We start from the raw sequence: 23,733 nt of genomic DNA on the forward strand, positions 1-23,733 counted from the left end.
CCGAGGACCCCCAGGGGTCCGCGAGCTATGCCAGAGGGGTCCGCAAGATGCTATTAGAATAAAAAATATATTAAATATATTTATTTTGATAACAGATTTTTTGTTTTGGCCGCTTCCTGCATGAGCACAGTCTAGCGCAAAACTAGAATTAGATAGAGGCAGTAGTTCTGCTGTATGCCGTTAGGTGGCGCTTTACAAACACTACTGTTTTGCAAAGAGGCAGCGCGCGCATTCTATTAACGCTCACCTCCCCAAGATGCTTTGCGCGCGTCGGCTTCATTTGTGCGCTACTGCGCAGGTACCCTGTCTTCTCCATTCCGCTCCCTCCTCCCTGGCGCGCGCTGCCTCTTTAACTCATCTCATTAAGAACTGAAAATTAAAACTAACTGTATACTGATGGAGTACTCTGTTGTAACTGTAAAAAACATATAAATATAAAATATAAAAAGACTCTTAATTTGGCTCTCAAATTAATGGGGGTCCTTGTCACAATAGTGGCTCGATGAGGGGTCCTCGAGAAAATTTTGTTGGGAACCCCTGCGTTAAAGAAACAACTATGTTCTAAGGTTAATAAAATTCTTCTCTTTTGTGCCAAGAAGTATCGTCCTTATTTTTCCAGCAAGATATCGGGACTCACAGAAGTGGTAACTCATTAGAGGAAAAACTTACCTCAGGAAAAGAGGCGAAAGTTTGTGTCTTAGCATAACACTGAGGAGGCTTAGAAAGATAACCTGGGGTGTCAACAAGTTGCCAGCGTGGAAAGGGCAAACTTTTGCAGTAGGGGGAATCAAGCCGAGTGAGACCCTTTACTGGTGGCAGGAGGTTATTCTATCAAACAGCCTAGAGGGTTTTTTTTATACCAGGCCACGTGAGCTGGAAGGAGAGTCTCTTTACTTATAAACCCACAAGAATAAAGGGGTTTATTTGGAGCCGGCGGGAGAAGAGGGTGGGTGGCTTCACCTCTGGATTCCTGTGTCGCATTTTAGTAATAGAGAGGGGGACATTTGTAGCACCTAGCATTTGGTGAAAAGCATTGTGCTTGGTAGATATGTCTGCTCACTGTATCGAAGTGATACCACAGAACGTCCTGGGATGGAAAATATTATTAGAGGACATTCTTCATCTTGCTGATGCAACGTACCTGAGGCCTCAGAAATTATGGCAGGTCCATCTCATCCATCACTGTCTGCTAACGTCAGTGACTTGCCAAAGTCCTTCCCACCCCTGCTTCTTACTGGGAATTGAACCTAGAACCTTCTGCATGCAAAGCAGAGGCTTTTCCACTAAGCTATGGTCTTCTCCTTTAAACATTTTTTTAAAAAAAAATACAAGTAACAGTCAGGGAAGAAGGTGGGATTACAGCCCCAAGGACACAAGCTGAGGGGAAATGACCATGACTAATAACTACACCCCAGGAGTGGGGCCAATGAATGCAAATGGTAGATCATTTGACAGTAACTCACTAAGTGCTGTAGAAAAGCACACTTTAATAACAACAACAACAACAACATTTCTCCCCGCCCCCCCCACCAAGTCCTCGCACAGCTGGTGTTATGTCGTTTGTCAATAACTGCATCAAAGGGACTATCCAAAAGAGGCTCACGACATGTATAGAACATTCCTATGGTGATTCCATTAGTAGTAAGTAATAAGAGGAGTAGTATTTGCCCAACTACAAAAGAGTGTGCTCAGCCCTTGGAATATGCAACGTGAAGACTTGGAAACTGTGAGCAACAAGTGAAGGCTTACTGCTATGGAAATAATAGCTATGATTATAAGAAAGTCTCTTCTGCGTATGATATAAAGGAAACTTGGGCTGGTTTAGCTCCAAGTAAGATATTACAAAATAATTTTGTTTACGACACCAAATCAGAAAAAGTAATAGTAAACGAGATTTCTTCCCCAACCATAATTTATTCTGAGGATTAATTCTCCCCGCCCGCCCGCCCCCCCACTATTGACCTTATTAACATGCTCTTTATAATTCCCCAACAATCCCATTACAGTAGTTTGTTTTGCTTGTAAAAGATAAGGCACAAACGCCCATTGTGACTAGGGGAGAAACTAACATCCCTGTTTAGATGGCATCATTTAGTTGGTCATATTTTGGAAAATGAATGTAATGTTTTCTTTTATTCTTCTAAGAAAGGGATCGGGAAGATTTTCATGATTCCCAGAATAGTGTTTCCATTGCATCAACTGTGACATAGAGAGAGGCTTTTTTGAGTCAGGTTTCACGTTGCCTTGGCCAAGCTGGCAATCTTGTAGAGAAAGGTTTTCTGAGGGACCTGAAAGAAATGGCATTTTTTTAGAGACGCAGGGAAGAACATCAAATGCCAAATCAGTTATTTTTGACAAAGAACAGTGTGAAAATTATGAAATGGATACAAGATTATGGGAACGAGTCCTTAATTTGTCCCCGTTTGTTTAAGGTGTGTGAGTGTGTGTGTGAGTGTGACTGAAAGAGCAAAGGCCTATCTAGCCCAGGATACTCTTTCCCACAGGGATCAAACAGATTTTATGTACCTAGGAAGCGCACAAGAGGTTCAAGAAAGCACTATGTGTCCTCTGCTGTTTCTCCTCAGCAAGTGGTAATTGAGAGGCAGGCTGTCTCCGATCTTGGGAGATAATACGTACACAGCCATCCTAATAGCCAGTGATAACATTATTCTCCATGAACTTGTGTAATCTCCTTTTAAAAGATATCTAAGATAGTGGCTATCACCAGATCTTGTGGCAGTGGATTTCGTAGGTTAACTCTGCACTGTGAGAAGTCCTCCCTTCCATCTCTCCCCAATCTACCACCTATGATTATGATGAAACATGGGTTTATTGCACAAAAGGCATAGTTTGGATCACGAACTATGATTATTCACGAACTGGGAAACTTGCCCACCCACAATCTGCTGTTGGCCTGGATAGCTCAGTTGGTTAGAGCGTGGTGCTGGTAACACCAAGGTTGCAGGTTTGATCCCTGTATGGGAGAGCTGCAAAGCCGGGGGTTGGGCTAGAATTCAGGCTTCCTCAACCTCAGCCCTCCAGATGTTTTGAGACTACTACAATTCCCACCATCCCTGACCACTGGTCCTGCTAGCTAGGGATCATGGGAGTTGTAGGCCAAAAACATCTGGAGGGCCGAGGTTGAGGAAGCCTGGGCTAGATGATCCTCAGGGTCCCTTCAAAGCCCACAATTCTATTCATCTATTCTATTACATCTCCCATCACCTCTAACTATTGGCCATTGGCCATGATGGATGTTAGTCATCAGGAGGGGCAACAGCAGGTTCTCCATCCCTGACTTAGAGGTTCCACAAAGAGGCAATTTGTTATTCACATAAAAGCAATTACCACTGAAAGCTACTAATTCCTATTTTTGCAATTTATAAATACATTAAGGGAATGCTGGGAACCAAATTGTATACTGAGTTGGAGAGGAGCCAGTGGCCAATGGAGAGGAGGAACAAAAGCAAAACAAAACTCACCTAGGTCACCTTCCCTTTCCGTACATTTACACTCCAGCAAATCGTGGGTAAGGCAACTAGACTCTTCATGCAGGGTGAACAGATTTCTAAGTTCTTCAACAGAAAAACGGATGTGTTCGGATCCCTTGGAAAAGTCGACAACTGCCCCAGAGAGCCCTTGCTTACTGATCTGTCTCTGATAGATTTTCTCTTCTATTGTGCCTGCATTGAAGAAAGCAGAGACACTGGTTTTATTTCTGGAAATGAGGGCCTGAAATAAAATCCAACAGAAAATGCTGTATAATTCTTAAGAGCGGATACATCTAGAGATATTTCCTGCAAACCAAACTCAAACAAGAGTTTGCAAATATCATACGGCGGACCTGTAGTAAGCAGTCTGTAAATATGCACTGTATGTCTCTGCCCATCTCTCCAAACTCTGGCCATTGCCTAAAAGGGAAGGAGAAGGGAAATATGACTGAGCACACTATTCTGTATTATGTGGCTGGCAAGCGTATTTCACCTTATTTAAATTTACCCGCTTCTCTAACTTTGGGTTGTCACAGGTAGGTAGCCGTGTTCGTCTGACGTAGTCGAAACAAAAAAAAAATCCTTCCAGTAGCACCTTAGAGACCAACTAAGTTTGTCATAGGTATGAGCTTTCGTGTGCATGCACACTTTTTCTGAAGTATCTGAAGAAGTGTGCATGCACACGAAAGCTCATACCTATGACAAACTTAGTTGGTCTCTAAGGTGCTACTGGAAGGGAATTTTTTTTTATTTTTTTGGTTGTCAGTTCTTTTTTGGACCCAAACTATCAGGTCCCGGAATTTGTAAGAAAAACCAAGTGCAACATAAACCTGTATATGTTTATTAAAAAAGGTGGACCCCACTGGCCAAAAGTACATGTGAAGGAGAACCGTAACTGGGGTTGCCAACATCTCTTCCCTGTCTTATAAACAGCTGTGGTTGGTGCAGTATTTGGACTGAGGCATGGCAGGAGGGGAGTGCAAGCCTGAACCTCCACCTGCCAATTGCCTAATAAAAAACACCACCCCTCCCTGTAGCTGCTATTAGCTACAGAGAGGAAAAAGCACACAGGCCTTCCACAGCTAATAGAAGCTTCTGGCATGAGGGGTTATCTATCAGAGAATCAGCACCATGGCAAAGGGTTAAAACCCCATTCCCTTGCTCTGCAGTAAAACCATGACCCACTCCAAATGAGGCCTCCCTGAGGCGTGGCGCCACCAGTCACAGAACATCTTAAGAGGACTCCATTAAAACTAATAGAACGCGTATCATCAGTTTCAAGAGCAAAGCACCCAGCGACCACCATCAACAGACTAAATTGTCAAAACTACACAGGCTCCTCCCCCCCCCTTTGTTATGATTACAGCATCTCTACCATCCCTAACCCTTTCCCAACAAATTAAGGTAATGTACAACTCCACTGGATGAAAGCCCGTTTCCGCCATACACATCTAATTTTAAAAGTAATTTAGCATTAAAAACAGCAGCCATCTCTACAATTTTTTTACCCTGTGTGTGCCTGTGCACATGTGCAAAACAATGATTAAGATCCAAAGAACAACTTTAGGTGTGCAAGGTCTTTGACAAGCCCAATGACTTAAAAAAAAAACTTCTTTGAGCAACAGGCCTCCGTCAGATCACAAATTTTCTTTTTAACCTTCCTTGGTTTCAAGATCAGTGAGCTACATAGCATGGACGTGAAGAACTAGTGCTTTTGGGGGGGGGGTTATTGGGTTACTGCTTTTGGTTTGATTTTTTATATGTTGTGGTCTTATTGTGAACCACCTTGAGACCTCCAGGAATAGGGCAGTGTATAACTTGAATAAATTAATAATAATAATAATAGCAATGACTTATTTCAAAGTAACTACCATATAACCCTCGGAAGGGAGAAGTTTGCCTATTTGAATTGGGCTTTGAGCATCCTGTTTGAAATTTCCTGTGAGAAAGTAAGTTAATGGAATGGAAAATATTAATTCCAATGGAATGGAATTAATATTTGCAATGGAAAATATTAATTCCACCAGCATCCATCCTTAGTAAATATGCTCAGCAACCCCAGGGCATAGACCTGCATACAAAATGGTATCAATCTGAATGATTCTTTGAACAAAAATGTGTGCCATTAAACAGCTGCTGCTAATGATGCCTGGTGTAAAAGGCTTTTCAGTCCTGGTATTAAACATTCACAACAAACCTGAATATCCGTGGCTGGATTCCAATCGATATCGTATAAGATTAAATGGGACGCCCCAACAAGGTTCAGACCCACGCCACCAGCCTTTGAACTCAGCAGGAAGATAAAAGATGGGCAGAATTTACTATTAAAACCATCAACAATCTGCTGTCTCTGGGAGACGGGAGTGTTGCCATCAAGCCTTGCATAGGAATATCCATGGCGTTTGCACACCTCTTGCAATATGTTCAGGGTCTGTGTGTAATTGGATACCACGACAACTCTGTCAATCCAGAATACAGTAGATCTGTTACTGGCTAATACAGTTCCTTCACGTTCATTGCATTTAAATCTCCAAAATGTATATATCGTTAGTGTGTGTACCAAGGGCAGGGTACATAATATGCATGCAAAAAGGCCCAGGGTTCAAATCCTTGGAATCTCTAGGTACAGAGTCAGGAAAGGCTCCTTTTAGCATAGAACAAGGCCAGGTACCGTAAGTGCCAGGCCACAAGCCACATCTGGCCTGCAGCCTCCCCTCCTCAGCACTGCCCCCCCCCCACAAGGAAAGTTTCCATTCACACAAATGGGAGATATTTTCTTAATTCCTGCCCGGGTTGTGGCAGGGCGAATTAGAGGCAGGCAGCTGGGAAGGGGAGGGTAACACTCCCCTGTGATAAATAGTTTTTTAAAAAGGTCCCATATGCAATGTGCAAGAGGTTATTTTGTTGGGGGGGGGTGTCATCATAGCAGCTGAGGGCTGTAGACAATATTGAGCTAGACTGGACCAATCGTCTGTCTCAATACTACCGGTAGCCTGCTTCCCAGGCTACAAGTTTGCTAAAACTCAGTGAACGCCAGGTAAACAGATGAACAACATTATGGAGACCTAGCCATCTTCCTTCAAAGAGCACAGGGTGAGCACAGGGTGGGGCAGAGGTTGAATATGAGTGTCTTAGCCAGATGCCACCTGCATGGTTCTAAGAAGTACACTGTTGTGGTTCAGGAGGGAGGGGGTTTGCCTTGTTTTTACTCCTGCCCATGCAAAATGAACATTGATTATTAGGATCATCTGTTCTAGGTGTATGTCAGCTGAGAGAAATCAGATTAAAACAAAAGATTCAACTACGCTGAGAGAGAGAGAGAGAGAGAGAGAGAGAGAGAGAGAGAGAGAGAGAGAGAGAGAGAGAGAAGCAGCGGACCAAACCAATTTCCTACCTTTCTGCAGGACTCAGTTCCTGAATTGCTGCCAGCAACTGCGTCAGCACCTTCAACTTCCCCGAGTCAGTCTCAGAGAAAGAGGCTGGGGTATGCTCTTGAGAAACAATATCAAGCAGAGCCTCAGAGAGGTTCTGTTTCTCTTGTACATCACAATTGGGATTGCATTCTTTGTCCTAGAAAAAGAAGAGTTTATTAAAAGGTTGGGTGGCTTTTATTGTTAACATGACATATTATTTTTAAAGCATCAAGCACCACACTTCAGACAAGCTTATTCTGGATCCTGGAAGGGTGCAGTTAATCACTAAAGCCGTTGTTTTTTCTTCCCTGCGGCGACAAACAAAAGTTATTAAAGCCTTACAGCAAAACATTTCTGCTTCTTCCTTCTTCCGCTGCTCTGACGTGAATAAAAGGATGCTATAGCCAAAGTGGGTGCTTTAAAACAGAATATCCCAAAGTGTTGAATATGCAGATAATACTGCAAGTATTAATTCTTACTTTTCCTTTGACAGAGCTCCTACTTCATGCCAGCAGTTTAAATGACAACACTTCTTCGTAGGATTGTGTGTGTGTTTCTAATTAAAGGCAAATGGTTGCATGGCTGAAAAAATCAATTAAGCTCAGTAAGGTTTACAAGTCTAAACTATGCAATCAGCACCACTTAGCTCCATGGAGCTTACTTCCGTGAAACTATATATAGGACTGCAATTATTCCAATAGTAATAAATTGGGTATCACGCTATGTACCGTGGCTCTTTTGCACACACACAGCATCATGATGGAACAAGAGAGCTGCCTGTAAAATTTACTATGACACATCCTGCCTCCGCCTGTGGGCCTGATTCAGTTTGTGTGCGTGTGTTGGGGAAGGCAGAGGAAATGACTACATTTTGTAAAGTAACAAAAAGGCAGGGGATGCTTGGCAGGCCGTTGGCAGGAAAATCAGCATGGAAAAGATTCCATAAAGGTAGCATCATAGATTTGTAGGGATTTGGAAGGGACCTCGAGGGTCATCTAGTCCAACCCCCTGCAATGCAGGAACCTCAAGTAGATCACACATTTTTAAAAGATTGCCCTGAAGGAATCATGGCTGCTACTGGCAATACATTACAACATAAGCAATAGGCATTGCTTTGTAAAAGGATAAGATAAAATACGCTGACATCTCTTGACATCTTTTATTAACTAGTTTGAGAGGGAGTTGGGGGGAGACAGGATAAGAAAAGCCCAATTAATGAGTGCAGAAGCCAGCTAAGAGAATCATGTCTGTAAGAAATGGAACTGATAAAGGTTAGCATTTCATTTTCACACTTTCCAGGTTTGTGGTTTTTGAAGAAATCAAAAGGTGCAGCTACTTTCTGAAGTATGTAATTTCTCAGGAGATTTTTGCTGATCTGCTGGTAGCAGCAGCAGCTGGCACTGCTGTAGTACGTGAGTAACAAACAGGGCAGCCTCGAGGCAAAGGGAAAGGGAGACAAAGAAAATTCATTTGTCCTGTAACAGCAGCCAGAACATCTGAAGGGCTGGAAAAGAATTTGATCATTGCCTTCAATGCCTTCAACTGTAGCTGTCACCGTTGATACTAAAGACCATCAAGAGCTGTTCCATGGGCTCAGGTGAGAAAATAGAAACCAAGAGGGGAGATATATACTGTATACTGAGGCATATATCTGCAGCAGTTTCTGGGAGGGAAGCATCTTTCCCATAGCTGCCATGGGCAGGTCACTCCCAAAGGGCAAACATCAAAGGGCATTAGGGGTGTGTTAGAGGGAGTAATGATCTGAACCCCAGGTGAGAGATGGGGATGGGGCTACAAGGGAAGCTCAGATAAGAGCTGGGAGATGGGCTGCCTCAAATAAGAGATGTGTCTGGCACACAATGTATGCATGTAATTTGTTTCTTCCTCTCATTGCCCACTTAGATCTGTTGGCTCTGCAAGCACCATAGTTATTCTCAACTTTCAAGGTTTGCTCTTACTCCCAGATGGTTCATTAGAAAGTACAGAAGCAGCACCTTTCTTAACAAGAATATTATCATGTTGCTGAATCAGGTTTTTTAGGTGAATTAATATAATTGGGAATAATTTCATTGTGTTTTTGTGATATACTCATTTTGAATTACTGTAATTTGTGAAATTATTGATATGCTTATGTGGTTTTTGATACATGCTGGTCCTTATGTTGACTGAAATGCTGTCCATTGTGTTTTTCATGGCACCAATAATGTGAGTTGCTTTGTATACAATGTGTTTAAACAAAGCACAATATACAAACCTTTATTGTTTTGAAGAGAAGGCAGGGGTGGTTGCAAAGTTTTTTCAGAGCTCCAATGCATATTAAATGGGAGCTGTTTTCCAGACTACCTTGAAGACAAGATCTAACAAACGGAGAGCTCAGCAGACATCGATAGAGATCCAGCTGCAGTGCTGTTGGGCGGCAGAAAAGTATGCTCTCCAATTTAGGAGGGAGGAATTTGTTTATGACATCTTGGGTTCTTCTCAGAATGAAGAGTCCAGTGAGGCGAGTCAGTTCTGCTGCTCTTCTCTCTCCCAGTTCAATTTCTTCCTAAGTAAATGAAATGGACAGTCAAACTGGCTCATACAAGCAAGCTCAGCTGAATAGTAATGATCTATACATGGGTGGCCAACTCCCAAGAGACTGTGATCTACTCACAGAGTTAAAAACTGGCAGTGATCTACCCCCTTTTTTGGGTTCAGGTCAAAGTTGTATGGCTTTTTTTTAGGAAGGAGGAAAGTCCATTTGGGGGGGGGGGTCAGGTCAATGTTGTTGAGTTTTTTTCAGGGAGGAGGTAAAATGTTGAGCTTTTTTAGGGGAGCCACAGTTGTTCAGCTTCTTTGAGGGGAGCCAATGATCTACCAGCGATCTACCACAGACGTCCAGTAGACGTCCAGTGATCTACCGGTTGGACATGTTGGACATGCCTGATCTATAGATATAGAGACCTACAATGTTGTATTGAGGAGTGTTCCTCTTCAAATCAAGCAGCCACATCTCCCCCCCCCCCCAGGATACTCCATTCCATCCCCTCCCTACCCAAATAGTCAGTACAGAGCATGTGCAGTTCTGATACACCCCCCAACTGTGGGTGGGTGGTGACATTTTGTCTACACAAAGCAATGGCACCCACACCTGAATTTCAGAAATAGAGGGAATGATAAATCCAGTTCTCAAGTTCGCATGCCACTCTAGCTTGGCTAAGAAATGCAATCTGGAGCAGAGTTAAGACAATAGGTTTTGCCGTGAGGAAGAAGCAGACTTAGCCACTGTTAACATGCACCCCTTAACTTTCTCTTGCATGTTAATAGTTGTCATTTCACTCCTATAGGGAAGAGTAAAGTACTGTGCCTGAGGGCAGCTGTTGCAATGAACCAAACTTGCCACCCACCCCTGATACTGGGTGACTCATCCAATACCAGTAGGGATCCTGAAAATATGAGCATATTATGAGCATATGAAGTTCATTTGTAACAGATCAGACTACTAATCCAGCTACTGCTGTACAGTGACTGGCTGCAGCTCTCTAAGATTTCAAGCAACGATCTTTTCCAACCCCTTTTGAACTAGAGACAGTCTGCTTGCAAAACATGGGCTCTGCTTCTAGGTTATGGCCCCTTCCCACTCATCGTGCCTAATATGCGGTGCCTCTGCATACTAATGTGCTCTGTGCACACTCCACTCAGCAAAGGTTATGAGCATTTTGCCAGTTTTCAATAGTATTCAGCAATGGAAGTCACTATGGAGAGCTAAGACCAAACGAAGCCATTTGTGTTGTACAAAAAAGTCTGAAAATCCTACTCAGGTTTTGGAAGTATGAACACATGTAACACTGCAAGGGCAAAGTTAAATAATGCCTTTATGTACAATCTCATCCAAAAGAACTGTTCATTACTCATATTGTCAAGAAGCACCATGTGCCCCTTAATTTTAAATCACACTGTTCAATTCCAGATTTTGATGATAATGTACCTTTGTAGCTGAAGGCTCTCGGGATCTGAGAATAGGTTCCTCATATACTTTTTTGTATGCCGACAAAGGGCCAAGTATTCCAGGATTTACATACTCTATTAATGCATAAAATTCTTGCAGATCATTTTGTACTGGAGTACCTTGGAAGAGAAAAGGAATGCATTTACACCTTCAGAAGGGCTCCCCCCCCCAAGAGCTGATTACGTTTTATTCATCTTTTGCATTACAATGTAAATTTATCTTTTTTTACTGTATGGCAAACAGTGCTTCCAGCTAGAAGGGTCTGATCTCAACATCTTGTTTGGACACAAATAACTCTTCATGTAGAATCCTGAGAAGTGTTCCCTCTCCAGCTACATTCATAAATGTAACAAACATTTATTCTATCCCCATGCTAGACCGTTTGCTGGCAACGGGATGATTAAGTACTCACCGGTCAGAATAATTCTCCTCTCACAAGACAGACTGGCAAGTGCAGTCGTCGTCTTAATAGCAGCATTTTTCAAGCGATGTCCCTCATCACAAATGACAAGGCCAAACTGCACCTTCTGTAATTGGTCCAAGGAGCGTAGAAACATCTCATAACTAATGATCAGGACTGAATAAAGCGGGGAATTGATGAACTCTTCTACTTTGTGATCCTGCAGATCGTAGAGAGAATTATAAGGCTTTGTGGGTCGGGCAAGTTGGCAGTTTAAAGAAACAAAAATGCCTGTGTGTTTACTTCCTCACACAGCGGTTGGTTAATCTGTGGGTGTCACTGCCATAAGACATGGGCACAGTTGCTAGTTTAGATGGTTCTCAAAGTTGATTACTCCAATTCACAGGGGAGAAAGCTACCTGTGGCCAATAGTCATGATGGCTGTACGCTACCTGCAGGAAGAGAGGCACCATGCCTCTGAACACCTGCCACTAGAGAAGAAGAGCAAGAGAGAGCTATTGCTTTCATGTGGGAAGCCCTGTGAGATGAGGGCAATGGTTCGTCAAGCCCAGCATCTTGTTTCTCATAGTGGCCATGATGTGGGCTTCCTATGCATGCATGTGCATATAAACATCCGAATTCACATGCACACTCTCCAGTCAAAAAATGTTGCACCTTCTGTTAATTGTAAAGCAAAATAATGGCTCCGGTGAGGGGGAGGCACTCTAGTGTTCTGTGTTGTTGTTGTGGTTTTGCCCTTTTTCCTATCAATTGTTACATTTGTTTTAACAGCAGAGGAGAAAGGTAGAATGACAGATCATGGTAGGCCCATAACAGGAAATGCTATCCTCCTCCTGGCAATGCTGATAGGAGAGAGAGAGAGAGAGAGAGAGAGAGAGAGAGAGAGAGAGAGAGAGAGAGAGAGAGAGAGACTGAAAAGCTCCTCGTTATTCACAAATGGTGAGGTGCTTCTACTCATTATTCACAAATGGTGAGGTGCTTCTACTCATTTTTTTCAACTGTTTTTTATAATAGGAATACAAATGTTAACAAAGTGCAGTGTAAACGTTCTCAAACCAGCTAGCGGGCTCTGCAACAGTAAAAATAGAACTGAGGTCCATCCAAACACCAAGGAGGTCCATCCAAACACCTAGCATTGTTATGGGTGGCAGGTGAACATTGTTCCTTGTTCGCACATCATGTTAAACAATGGTTTAAAGAAATCTTAGTTAATAAGCCATGGCTTAGCATTACGTACTAACCCAGCAAAATGCCTTAACTATGCCTTGTTTGTGAAAACAACCATGGTTTGTTGTTGCTTTACTGACTTTGACCCGACTCCAAGTTCACGGGGGGTTTCCCCTTGTTAAATCACAGTCTTTTGCAGAGATTCATACACACTTTATCTTTTTCCCTTACTCTGCATCAGGAAAAAGTTTTTTTAAAAAAATTTCTGAGCTTTCCATAGCTTTACTGCATCGTCCGTTACTCAAGTGGGGGGGCTGACTTCCCTTTTAAGCCTCCTCCCAGCGCCAATTACTCAGTCCAATTCACAAATTTTTGACTTACTTGATCCAAATCTCTTCTTTTTAAAGGAAAGAATCCGCCGCTTGCAGGCTACAGGCACGGAGCTTCGCTTCGTGGAGGTAACGATGGCGCCCAAAATGGCTCCTGCGACTACCACTCCGCTGGCTCTCGGGGCTCTAACAAGCTTACCGGGCAGCGGAGGAGTCGCCCTGGGGCTCTGCTGGGCTATTTCGCCCCCGGGACGCCCTACCCCGGGTTCTTACGGGGATCCGCGTCGCCCCCGCTGAATCCCCCCCCCTCCGCGGAGCCAGAAACCTCGGAGCTCGAGGTTTCTGAGCCTCTCCGCCAGTGCGGAAGACCGGAGTATGGGCATTTCTTTTTGGGGAGAATGTAAGGAGAACGCTGCAGCTTGATTAAAGTTGCTAAAGACTGCTAAGATTCCCACACACTCGCTCTTGGAGCTCACCAATGGAAAGGGAAATAGTGACATGATGAGACAATGCTAGCAGCTGAGCACTGCAAAGCCTTAAGGGAAGTCAGGAAGAGGGGCAGCTCAGGGCGAGAAGTAGGCCACTTGGAAAGAAGGCAGTGTATGACAAAAACAGTTAGAGTGTGGTGCTGATAATGCCAAGTTTGCAGGTTCAATCCCCATAAAGGACAGCTGCATATTCCTGCATTGCAGGGGGTTGGACTGGATGATCCGCAGGGTTCCTTCCAGCTCTAGATTCTATCTGCAGTTCGGCATTTTTCTTCTTTGGCATATTTCAATTAATAGTGGTTTAAGAATGGTTGCTCGGTCCCAGCTCCTGCCAACCTAGCAGTTCGAAAGCACATCAAAATGCAAGTAGATAAATAGGAACCGCTATAGCGGGAAGGTAAACGGCGTTTCTGTGTGCTGCTCTGGTTCGCCAGAAGTGGCTTTGTCATGCTGGCCACATGATCTGGAAACTATACGCCGGCTCCCTCGGCCAATAATGCGAGATGAGCGCGCAACCCCAGAGTCGGTCACGACTGGACCTAATGGTCAGGGGTCCCTTTACCTTTACCTAAGAATGGTTTAACATGATGTACAAACCAGACTATTATCTCACCTGATCCACTAAGAACACCTTGATTCTCTCACTTCCCAGCCATTTTTGAAATTCTTTCCCCCAATTCTTCACGAGACTGCCAGGAGTGACTATCAGTGCCTGTTTTATTACAGGCTTGCATCCATATGGCCCTTGACGCAGGAGAGTCCAGAGGACTGAAATGCACTGCAGAGTTTTTCCTAAACCCATTTCATCTGCAAGAATGGCTCCAAATCTACAGCTTACTCTGAAAAAAGACAATTGCATGGTTGATATTATTATTATTATTATTATTATTATTATTATTATTATTATTATTTTAAAGCTTGGCAATTCTCAACAAACCAGTCTTAGGAAAATCCATATTGTTAAGCTATGTATGTAAGTCCTTTTTTTCTTTTTCTTTTTTTACAAAAATATGTATTGAGGCCTGGCCTTATTTCATTTACTTACTATTTGTATGTGTTTGGTTCAGTCACACACCTTCAATAATATAACGATGTTGTTACAAGGTGCATATAAAATAATTCATTTTAGTGCAAAACCAGAAAGATCCCCACAAAACCCACAAGGGTAAAAACATTAATATACAGAAAAGGCTACAAAAATGAAAAACAAAAACGTTTATGTTTATTTGCTTAGAATACACTTTCTAAGTTTCTGAGGCTGTTTTCTTATACAACCTGAATCAAATTTGTAGAAAGCTCCTAATTTTGGCAAAAGCTCTCTCAACTTACTCTGATAAGGGAATGAGATTGGAACAGTTTTACTGAATGAACAGGAATCAATATCCCTACTTTCTCCTTTCATTGTGGTCTTCCCCTTTGTTGTTATTCAGAAGTCCAATGAGCTTACACTCAGGTAAATCAGGTAGGATTGCAGTTTAAAATCCCTGCTTCAAATTACAGAGTTTACATTAAGCAAATGGCATAGCAATTTCAACAATGAGCTTTTTCACTAACTTCCCTGTTAATATGTAATGTGTCAAGTGTATCTCAAATGAGTGCCCTGCTTCTCCGAGGGTGGAATTTGCTAGGAGAGAATCAATTGCATTATTCATTAATAGAAACCACCTGCTGCAGCTGGTCCGAATGCAATTCAAAAGAATTAAGTACCAGGGCTATGCCATTTCCTACCACTACAGCATACCCATGACATGTAGGCCAATTCTCAATAAGCTTCAGAGATACCAGCCTGCGTCCCACCCCATGCCAAGGTTCTAAAAAGACCGATGAAATCAGAAAGCAAGAAGAAAGTTTGCCCACCTGTGTGATTTGCTGCAGATGACTGAAAGACCATACTTCAGCTTTTGTTCACGCAATTTAAAAATAAGTACAAAATGATTATCCTCTTACCTCATTCCCATCATACATTCATAAAGAAATGTTATCCCTTCCCGTTGGTGCGGTCGAAGATGGTTTACAATGTGGGGGTCCACAACAACATCCACCACAGGCAAGCCCGACTTGTTGAACAACCGCTGGTGATTTGGGGATGGGCGCAGCATAACTAAGCAATCTTAAATTTGAAACACAGGAATCATGAATGCAGCATTACTGTTTATTCAGCAAAATATACTTTTTGGGGGGAAATGACAGCTGACAAACACTGTTATGTTTTTAATTATCAGATTAAGTAAAGCAACAGAACAGCAAGTGGTCGTCAATTTTACCTAAATAGATTTTACACTTGTTTTGATTTAAATGCATGGTGTGGATCTGCCCTCAAGGTATGGAGGAATATTTGACTGGCCACTGCTGCCTCCCCCAACATGGTACACTCCAGCTGCTGTTGGACTCCAACCCCCATCAGCACCAGCCAGCAAGCCTAACAGTTAGCGCTGATGTGAATTATAATGTTATAAGAATTTTAAGGTGTGTGTGTGTGTGTGTGTGTGTGTGTGTGTATGTATATATATATATATATATATTCATAAATGTACCAAGCAAGCACATAATGTACATAAATGTTTAAACCACATGTCTGAAACCCCACAGAAAAAAAGTCCTGAAACCATTTTGTCTCTCCCAAATGACCTCAAATATTTCTCTGCAAGGTCGAAAGAAATTGGGAGCCTCCCCATTTTCTCTCTGCTCACAAATCCTCTCTCAAGGGCACATTTAAGAAATGAATAGGGTGAGCATGTGACCTGGATTCAGGAATTGAGTAGTTATCATAACAAAAGAGTGGCTAGGATGCCCAGGTAATCCAATCAGGTAACTTGGCAGACAGGATAAAAACAATGCACTCAGATTTCTGTTATAGTCCACCCCTTCTCTGATGTATGTATGATGTATGAAGTCTTGGGCTCCAGGGTGGGCAGTTCAAAAGTCTATATAAGGGCTTTCACGCATGGTTTGGGGTCCCTCCTGTCTCTTGCATGTGGCAGTGAGCACCCTGTTGCAACAGTTAGTAAACATCAGGCTTACCAGCTGCTTTGCTTTTCAATACAGTATTCTCTGGTTGGCCTCTGTTATTTTCTCCTACCGATAGTGAACCTACAAAAGGACTCTATATGGGCTCTTGGGTACCCCATAAGGAAAAAGGAGCAGTTTTTTCTTATAACAATCGGAAGAAACAATTGGAGGGCCCCAGGCTGGGAAAGGTTAAGCTACTGCAGAAAAGAAAGCATCCTCTCCAAATTAATCAGATAGGTGGGCATTAGTTGCAGATTTCCCATTTAAAAGTATTTATTGCCTATTACTAGCAACCCCCTGCACATTTCCTCATGTAGATTCAAGATTTATTTTTAAAATTCACCCCAATATATTGGAGCAGAGGAGGCCAAGAAAACAGAGTCTAAATCCTGCCTGTCTATTCAAATTCAGAAGAGGATAAAACAGAGGTTAAAAACCATAAAAATCCTCACTTGGTCCGCATGGATCATGACGTGGGTTATAGTTCTGGGAGCCTTGGGGAGAATTTCCTTTAGTGTTAGTTTTGGATACATTTTTGAAAGGGTTGCAGAATGGTTTCGCAGCAGCTTGCGAGACGTTCCAAATCTCCTCAGCAGTCTTCACACCAGACTGAAAACACTTGCCGCTTTTGAAGTCCTCTTCTGCAATTATGCCCATCACTTCAATTTCTTTGCCTCCAACCATCAGAGTTTGGCCTTGGTCAAAATTCTCCAGGTCTTTGGTTTTGTATCCAGCACCTAAGAAAGGCCGCAACATGTTTAGCTGAGATGAACAGAATATTAAAATAATAGTAATAATAAATCTGTCAGGTAAAAGTTAGACAAAGTCTTTGGCCACATTAGGTTGGATCCAGAGTGCCCTGTCCATGAACGGAAAGGCTCCAAGATCCAATGGAGACTCCTTGCTGGAAGAAGGGAATCGATGAGAAGGCAATTCTCATCGATTCCACTAGAGCCCTGCAGCCTCCCTCCTTCTCATGCTTATCCAGAGGGTTCCCCCAACCAGCTCCATTGATGTCTGTTTGAGAACCCCTGAATTAAAGGGGTGTGTAGTATTACTATATGCTTGCCCAAAAGCTTTTGTTTTTCGTTTTACTTTGAATGCTTTTGAACTATCAGAACAAAGTAAATAATTTGTTGGATTTATCAGTTAGAGTTTAAATAAATAAATAAATAAATAAATAAATAAATAAATAAATAATAAATACCATAAATAAGCAAAATGGCAGGGTGCATTAAACATGAGCAGGGGCCTTCAGCCTGACATTTGGCTGCTTATTTCAAATCAGGTGCAGGTCCCTGCCTCGTCACATGCATCTTTTCCTAACTGCCCTCTTCTCTCTCTCAGTTCTCGTCTCAGGCTCCTCCCTGTCCTGTCCTTCCCCACATTCCTCCAGATCTTTCTCAAGCACCAATACTCATTCCCTAAGTCCCTCTGTTCCTTCTGACCTACTTCCTTCTCAGGCCCCTCTGCCTCTTTTACTCTTCATTTCCCAAGCCCCTGCACCTGCCTGGCCTCTATCTCTTGGATCTGAGCCCATAACCAATAGCAAGCAGCCAGAGACCATTCTGGCTTTCCTACTTCGCTGTGACACAATAACAGTTCAGCCAATCACTGACGAAGACTGCACCACCGCCAAATTTCCTACTCCATTTGTAATGCCAACCATACAAGCAACTGTTTTCATTTTATTCAAGCACACATTCCTTTGGGGGCAGTGCTGAACTTCTACACATCAGAGTTGCACTCTAATTGGCATTACCTCTTCCAATGTCTCTGCCTTCTGTATCTTTCAGGGTCACCGACTTCCCTTTCACAATAAGAATGGCATCACCTTCCCACTTCTTGTGTTTTTTCTTGGAGGCCTTGCACCACACTACACTGAAGTATTTTGTGAGGCAGCCAGGCTCCTCCTGGTGCCTGGCTGTTGCTGTTGTCACTGGGCACGCTGGACCTGTAGAGGCGAAGACACACAAAAAAGGGGGACGAGAGAGAGCGCTTGCAACAGGTCCCTCAGGTTGAGCCCAGGGAGGCAAATGAAATGACAGCTGTGAGTTCCTAGCCCTGGCTGGAAATGCCTGGGATTGAAGCCAGAACCATTTGCATGCGAAGTGTGTGCTCTACCACGGAGCCAGAGACATTCCAAAACAAGACACCCTTCAGCTGTTTTTCAGCTATGACTCTCATCATCCCTGACCAGTGGCCGTGCCAACAATATCTGGAGGGAACTATGCTGGGGAAGTTTGCCCCAGGTGAATAGTTTTGAAACATAACAAAGAGGCATTTCCAGATGCAGTGTGTGTAATAGATGGCACTGAACGGGAACAGCTCATGGATCAAAAATGTATGCAGAGAATGGAGACAAGAATTACATGGCAAACTGGCAGATACACAGAGGTAATAATGTACACAGACAATGTATAGTTCAGGCATCCCCAAACTGTGGCCCTCCAGATGTTTTGGACTACAATTCCCATCATCCCTGACCACTGGTCCTGTTAGCTAGGGATCATGGGAGTTGTAGGCCAAAACATGTGGAGGGCCACAGTTTGGGGATGCCTGGTATAGTTTATCTTACAATTGTAGCTAAATGTGCTCAGGGCAGTCAACTGAAAAAAGTTTGAAATCATGCCTCAATGATTTTACTACAGTATACAACCTGGAAAAATACCAAATTGTTTACTAGAACAAATGCTGACCCTATTTATATATAACCCAAACAGGTACTTTATACCATCTAGTAGCTCTTGTCCATATTGTAGCATAATTCTTTTTATTTTTAATATTTTTTTTATTATTTTTTAAAAATGACCATACTGTATACTGAAAAATGCAATTCAAGCAATAAAATTTCAAGTACACTGGTTTCAGTAGGTCTACTCTGATAATAATCATGCTTTCTACAGTGGAGCAGAAACCTGGTTTATTCTAGTACTCACTATCTACATACAGTAATTTGAACATCCTTGCCTGTGCAGAATGTGTGGGATTACCTTGGAAGAAGTCAGAAATATTATTCATTTTTTAAGCATTTTAATATGCTATGCAGAAGCAATTACATATAGACAAGCCAAAGACATTCTTGGAAGTGGAAGACATAATCTTTCCAAGCCACATTACATAAACCCGATTTACATAAATGTAATTCATTCAATAATTAAAACAGGAAACTAATAGTAGAGTCCAATTTTAAGAAGGGTTATTCAAAGGTAGTCATGTGTATCTAAATATTCACGTTCTGCCCATCCTGTCTACCAACAGCGGCCTTGCTTTAGTGTAAATTAAAAAAGCAAAATTTCCAGAATTTAGTAATCTGGAGTCTAACTAAGCACACAAATGTTCCTTGAGTTCCTAAAATCCCATTAACCTTATCATTTTGCACTAAAGTAGTTAGTAAGATGCCTGAGCCAAGGGCTGTCCATATCAGTATTTTATTTTATTCTAACTCCAAAATAGTTCAATATATTTTGCAGCACGGGGAAGGGAGGAAAGAATGGGATACTGGTGAACTTTTTGTCTTATTCTACTAGTCCTGAGGTGCCGCCCACAGAGCAAGGCAGGTTGATTGCTCCAGCACCATGGAGAGCTCCTAATGAGCAACGTGCTTGAGAAGGGCTGGAGGTGAGCTGAGTGCCTTTGAGCCTTTGCCTCCAAGTCCATCTTTCTGATCCTCCACCTCTTTTACTGGAGCACTAGAGGCTCTTAAAGGGCCAGCCCTCTGAACGGAAGAGAGGCACTTCTCCTTTGCTCTAGGTGTCCCGTGCACTGTCAGACTGGTGAGGTAGCATAGGAGGCACTCAGTTTCTCAGGCCAGAACTAGCCGCTTGTGAGGGTCTCAGTTCTAGTTCTATGGCCCTGGTGCATGGGATCCAGTTTAGTGACTTCCTGCCAGTCAGCCTCATGGTTAGTGAACCCCCTAATCCCGAACATGAGACTCAGAGCTAGGAATCTGGTCTAGCTTCTCAGACAGTGGAAGTATAGTCTTTAACTCGTCCTGGTCACTGCTGGACTTCAGGATTATGACAAGATTTGTTTTCCAGTCACCTCTCTAGGCACATTGTGTTCCAGAGACAAATATTTGCATTATTCAGGCAGCATAAAATGTTGGGAAAGAGCTGAAGTCCATTGCTCTTACTGTTGTAGGATCTACCGGGCTTTTATTTTCTCCAGCCCTATCTTCCAGTTGGTCGAGACCCTTATAATGGTGCCAATTAAAATCAAACAGTCTTTGATAGATTTGCTGAGAATATCTTTACCTTGCCTGACATTTTTCCTGATTTTCAATCCCTGTCCTCTCTTGCCTACTCATGAACCTCTGCTTTCACGTGAATGACTATTGAACAAACACTCAACATCAAAAAAGATTCCACCCACGCAACCTGTCAGCCTCTTCACCAGTTGTCCAGGCTTTCAACACCAGTGTTTCTCAACCGCTGTTCCGCGGCACACTAGTGTGCCGCGAGACGCTGGCTGGTGTGCCACGACGTGCGGTGACGAGAAGGGTGATTTGCATTGTCACGTGCCTGGCGGCCGCCAATACTCTACACTGACCCGCCGGAAAGCAATATTTCTCCTCCTCTTTCCCAAAGCTCAGTTCAAACGAGCCTGGCGGCCTCCAATACACAACACTGACCCGCCGGAAAGCAATATTTGGCAAGTGTTTCTTACAGTCATAATTATAATATAGGGCGGCACAGAGTTAAATTTTTTAACTTTTTTAATGGTGGTGTGCCTCGTGATTTTTTTCACGGAACAAGTGTGCTGTGGCCCAAAAAAGGTTGAGAAACACTGTTCAACACAACCACTGTTGAGGGTATGTGTAAAATAATGGATTTTGGAGGCAGGCTTCTGGAGATGCCATTACCATTTATTCATTGTCATCTCTGGTCAGTCCAATTCCACAAACTATTTTGTTAAAAAACCTCTTCAGAAATTGTTCTTGGGGGAAAGTGAACATTGGTACTTACTGTAATAGGTTCCTTCTCTGTAGGAAGGGAGGGTGGTTGTCGCTACCCACCTCTCCACTGGCAGGAAGTCAAGCTTTTGATAGGGTACACCTGGTGGGCAGGGCAACCCCCTCATCAGTTCAATTTGTGCTTAAGCAGGTAACCTTACATCCAAAAAATAAACAACAGAACAGGAAGTAAAAGGAACACAACTTGTTAGGAGAAAAGAACTCAGTGGTCCCATAGTGAGACATACCATTCTGTTCCCTGGGGGGCAGTCCTGAGAGGCCCAAATGGCCCCTGTAAGGTAGCCCAGGTATGAGAAGAGAAGACGCCCCTGGTATGGGCTAAACAGTAAGAGGAGAACAGGGGTGGGGAAGAGACAGGTGGAGGAACAGAGCAGGAACGGAAAGAGGAGGCAGGAAAAACAAGTCAAAGAAGAACAAAGGGAAGTCCGGAACCATAGCTAGTCCAAGTAATATAAACACTGAAGCTCCTAATCAAATTCAACATGCTTTAAAGCATGTTATCAAACGGAAGGCAACCAAGCCAAGAACAGGTCCAAGTAAAAGGACTAAGGGCCATAATTCCAGCCATGCATCTGAAAGTCTGGGGTTTCTGTTTCAAAGATTGCCTGAAGTTCCATTTACACTTGCTAAGAAGGCTGATTGCCAAATAATTGGTGCTTTTGAATTATGGTGCCGGAGGAGACTCTTGAGAGTCCCATGGACTGCAAGAAGATCAAACCTATCCATTCTGAAGGAAATCAGGCCTGAGTGCTCACTGGAAGGACAGATCCTGAAGCTTAGGCTCCAATACTTTGGTCACCTCATGAGAAGACTCTACTCCCTGGAAAAGACCCTGATGTTGGGAAAGATGTTGGGAGAAGGGGATGACAGAGGACGAGATGGTTGGACAATGTTCTCGAAGCTACCAACATGAGTCTGACCAAACTGTGGGAGGCAGTGTAAGGCAGGAGTGCCTGGCGTGCTCTGGTCCATGGGGTCACAAAGAGTTGGACACGACTAAACGACTAAACAAACAACAACAACAAAAAATTGTCCTAGCAGCTAAGAAACAGCTGGAGCTCAGGTGTTAAAACAATGAGGCTGGGTAAGATCCAGGCAATGGTCATTAACTCCCTGCCCCCGCCTCTTACCCCACACCCTCCCCAAATTTGCTGCAGAGGGTTGAGGGAAACCCCAGAACAGATTTAGGGGGCACATCATTGTTTTTCCCCAGGGGGTACTCGAGTACACAGTACCAGCACCTTTTTTTGGTTGTTAAAAAGTGTAGCACTTGCTGTAACAACTTCATGGTAAGTACCCGCACCTATTTTTCTAGGGGGGGGCACTGGGCAAAGGGATACCAAGGGAGTGGGAAGGGAAGTTCCTGTGCTCATTTTAATAATGGTTATTTGTTCATTTATTATGTCAGCTATGTATATATTGCTTAACACCAGAGTTCTAAACAATGAAGTTACATAAGAGATACAAAAGATAAAATCAGTTAAAATTAAGCATAAAATCAGAAAAGTTCTGATCTATAAAGATGTTAATTGCCGTAAGTAAGGGGAGGTGAAACACAATAATCTTTTAAATACATATTTGCACTCCAAAGGGTTTTGAAGTTTATGGGAATGGGGGGTACATATTTTGTCACCAGGTAGCTAGACTTATATATGCTACTGATCAAGATAATGGTGTCTTCTCCAAAATATTTAATCAGTGATCTCTACACTCCTAAACTGTTTACAAGCTTTATTAAGGCCAATTTATTTCCAGGAATAAAGAGCTCATGAAAACAAAACAAAACCCAGAAACTCAGATTGGGGGTGGCGGCAGGGAGATTGAGAGTATTCAAGCAATGCTCCCTAAATGTAGGTAAAGAAGGATAAAGGATGAAAGGACTAAACCAAACAAGATTACGTGGAAGTAATCTCTTTCCCTGCCTCTTATTTTACAGGGCGATATCCTTTGCACATATCAGATATAGCAGAAGCTTTATCTAGGTGGTGGAGGGCCCCCTGAACGGAAGCCAAATTTCAAGAGTCTATGTGCGGGAAACTGGTTCAACTGGAATAGTTACGCAAGTACAAGCTAGCAGCTTCAGAAACAGACAAATAATCATTTCGCACCTAAAACTCAGAAACATTTAAAAAAGCAGAGGAAGCTGCCTTCTATTGAGCTCTACCATTGGGCTATTGTACTTCCCCTTCAAAAGCCTACTCTCACTACAGTGGAACCTCGGTTTATGAACACCTCGGTTTATGAATTTTCGGTTTACGAACGCCACATACCCATCTGGAACAGATTCACTTTCCATTACTTTCAATGGGAAAGTTCGCTTCAGTTTATGAACGCTTCAGTTTATGAACAGACTTCTGGAACCAATTACACCCATGCTTCGGGTTAAGTACCCTTCAGGTTGAGTACTCCGCAGACCCGTCTGGAACGGATTAATCCACTTTCCATAACTTTC

The 23,733-nt window shown here is 42.9% G+C and overlaps 1 protein-coding gene across 3 annotated transcripts in view; it reads right to left on the minus strand.

The window, feature by feature from the left end:
* Positions 1 to 1,447: 1,447 nt before the first annotated feature.
* Positions 1,448 to 23,733, minus strand: part of RAD54B (RAD54 homolog B) — a 38,134-nt gene continuing 15,848 nt past the window's right edge. Inside the window, exons 2-14 of one of the 3 annotated variants that reach the window (XM_088675705.1) lie at positions 21,274 to 21,416; positions 18,069 to 18,260; positions 16,759 to 17,043; positions 15,245 to 15,407; positions 13,911 to 14,136; positions 11,305 to 11,512; positions 10,872 to 11,011; positions 9,159 to 9,449; positions 6,886 to 7,061; positions 5,689 to 5,950; positions 3,845 to 3,911; positions 3,483 to 3,683; positions 1,448 to 2,288 (exon numbers count right to left, since the gene is read on the minus strand). In XM_088675705.1, coding sequence (XP_088531831.1) covers positions 2,092 to 2,288; positions 3,483 to 3,683; positions 3,845 to 3,911; positions 5,689 to 5,950; positions 6,886 to 7,061; positions 9,159 to 9,449; positions 10,872 to 11,011; positions 11,305 to 11,512; positions 13,911 to 14,136; positions 15,245 to 15,407; positions 16,759 to 17,043; positions 18,069 to 18,260; positions 21,274 to 21,388 — 2,523 coding nt within the window. In that variant the 5' untranslated portion in view covers positions 21,389 to 21,416 and the 3' untranslated portion in view covers positions 1,448 to 2,091. The remainder of the gene's footprint in view (positions 2,289 to 3,482; positions 3,684 to 3,844; positions 3,912 to 5,688; positions 5,951 to 6,885; positions 7,062 to 9,158; positions 9,450 to 10,871; positions 11,012 to 11,304; positions 11,513 to 13,910; positions 14,137 to 15,244; positions 15,408 to 16,758; positions 17,044 to 18,068; positions 18,261 to 21,273; positions 21,417 to 23,733) is intronic. The other 2 variants (XM_035126045.3, XR_015951544.1) reach the window with 2 other exon arrangements.

Source organism: Zootoca vivipara, chromosome 8 (assembly GCF_965207765.1).
Source record: "Zootoca vivipara chromosome 8, rZooViv2.hap1.1, whole genome shotgun sequence".
In the NCBI taxonomy this organism is placed as follows: Eukaryota; Metazoa; Chordata; class Lepidosauria; order Squamata; family Lacertidae; genus Zootoca; species Zootoca vivipara.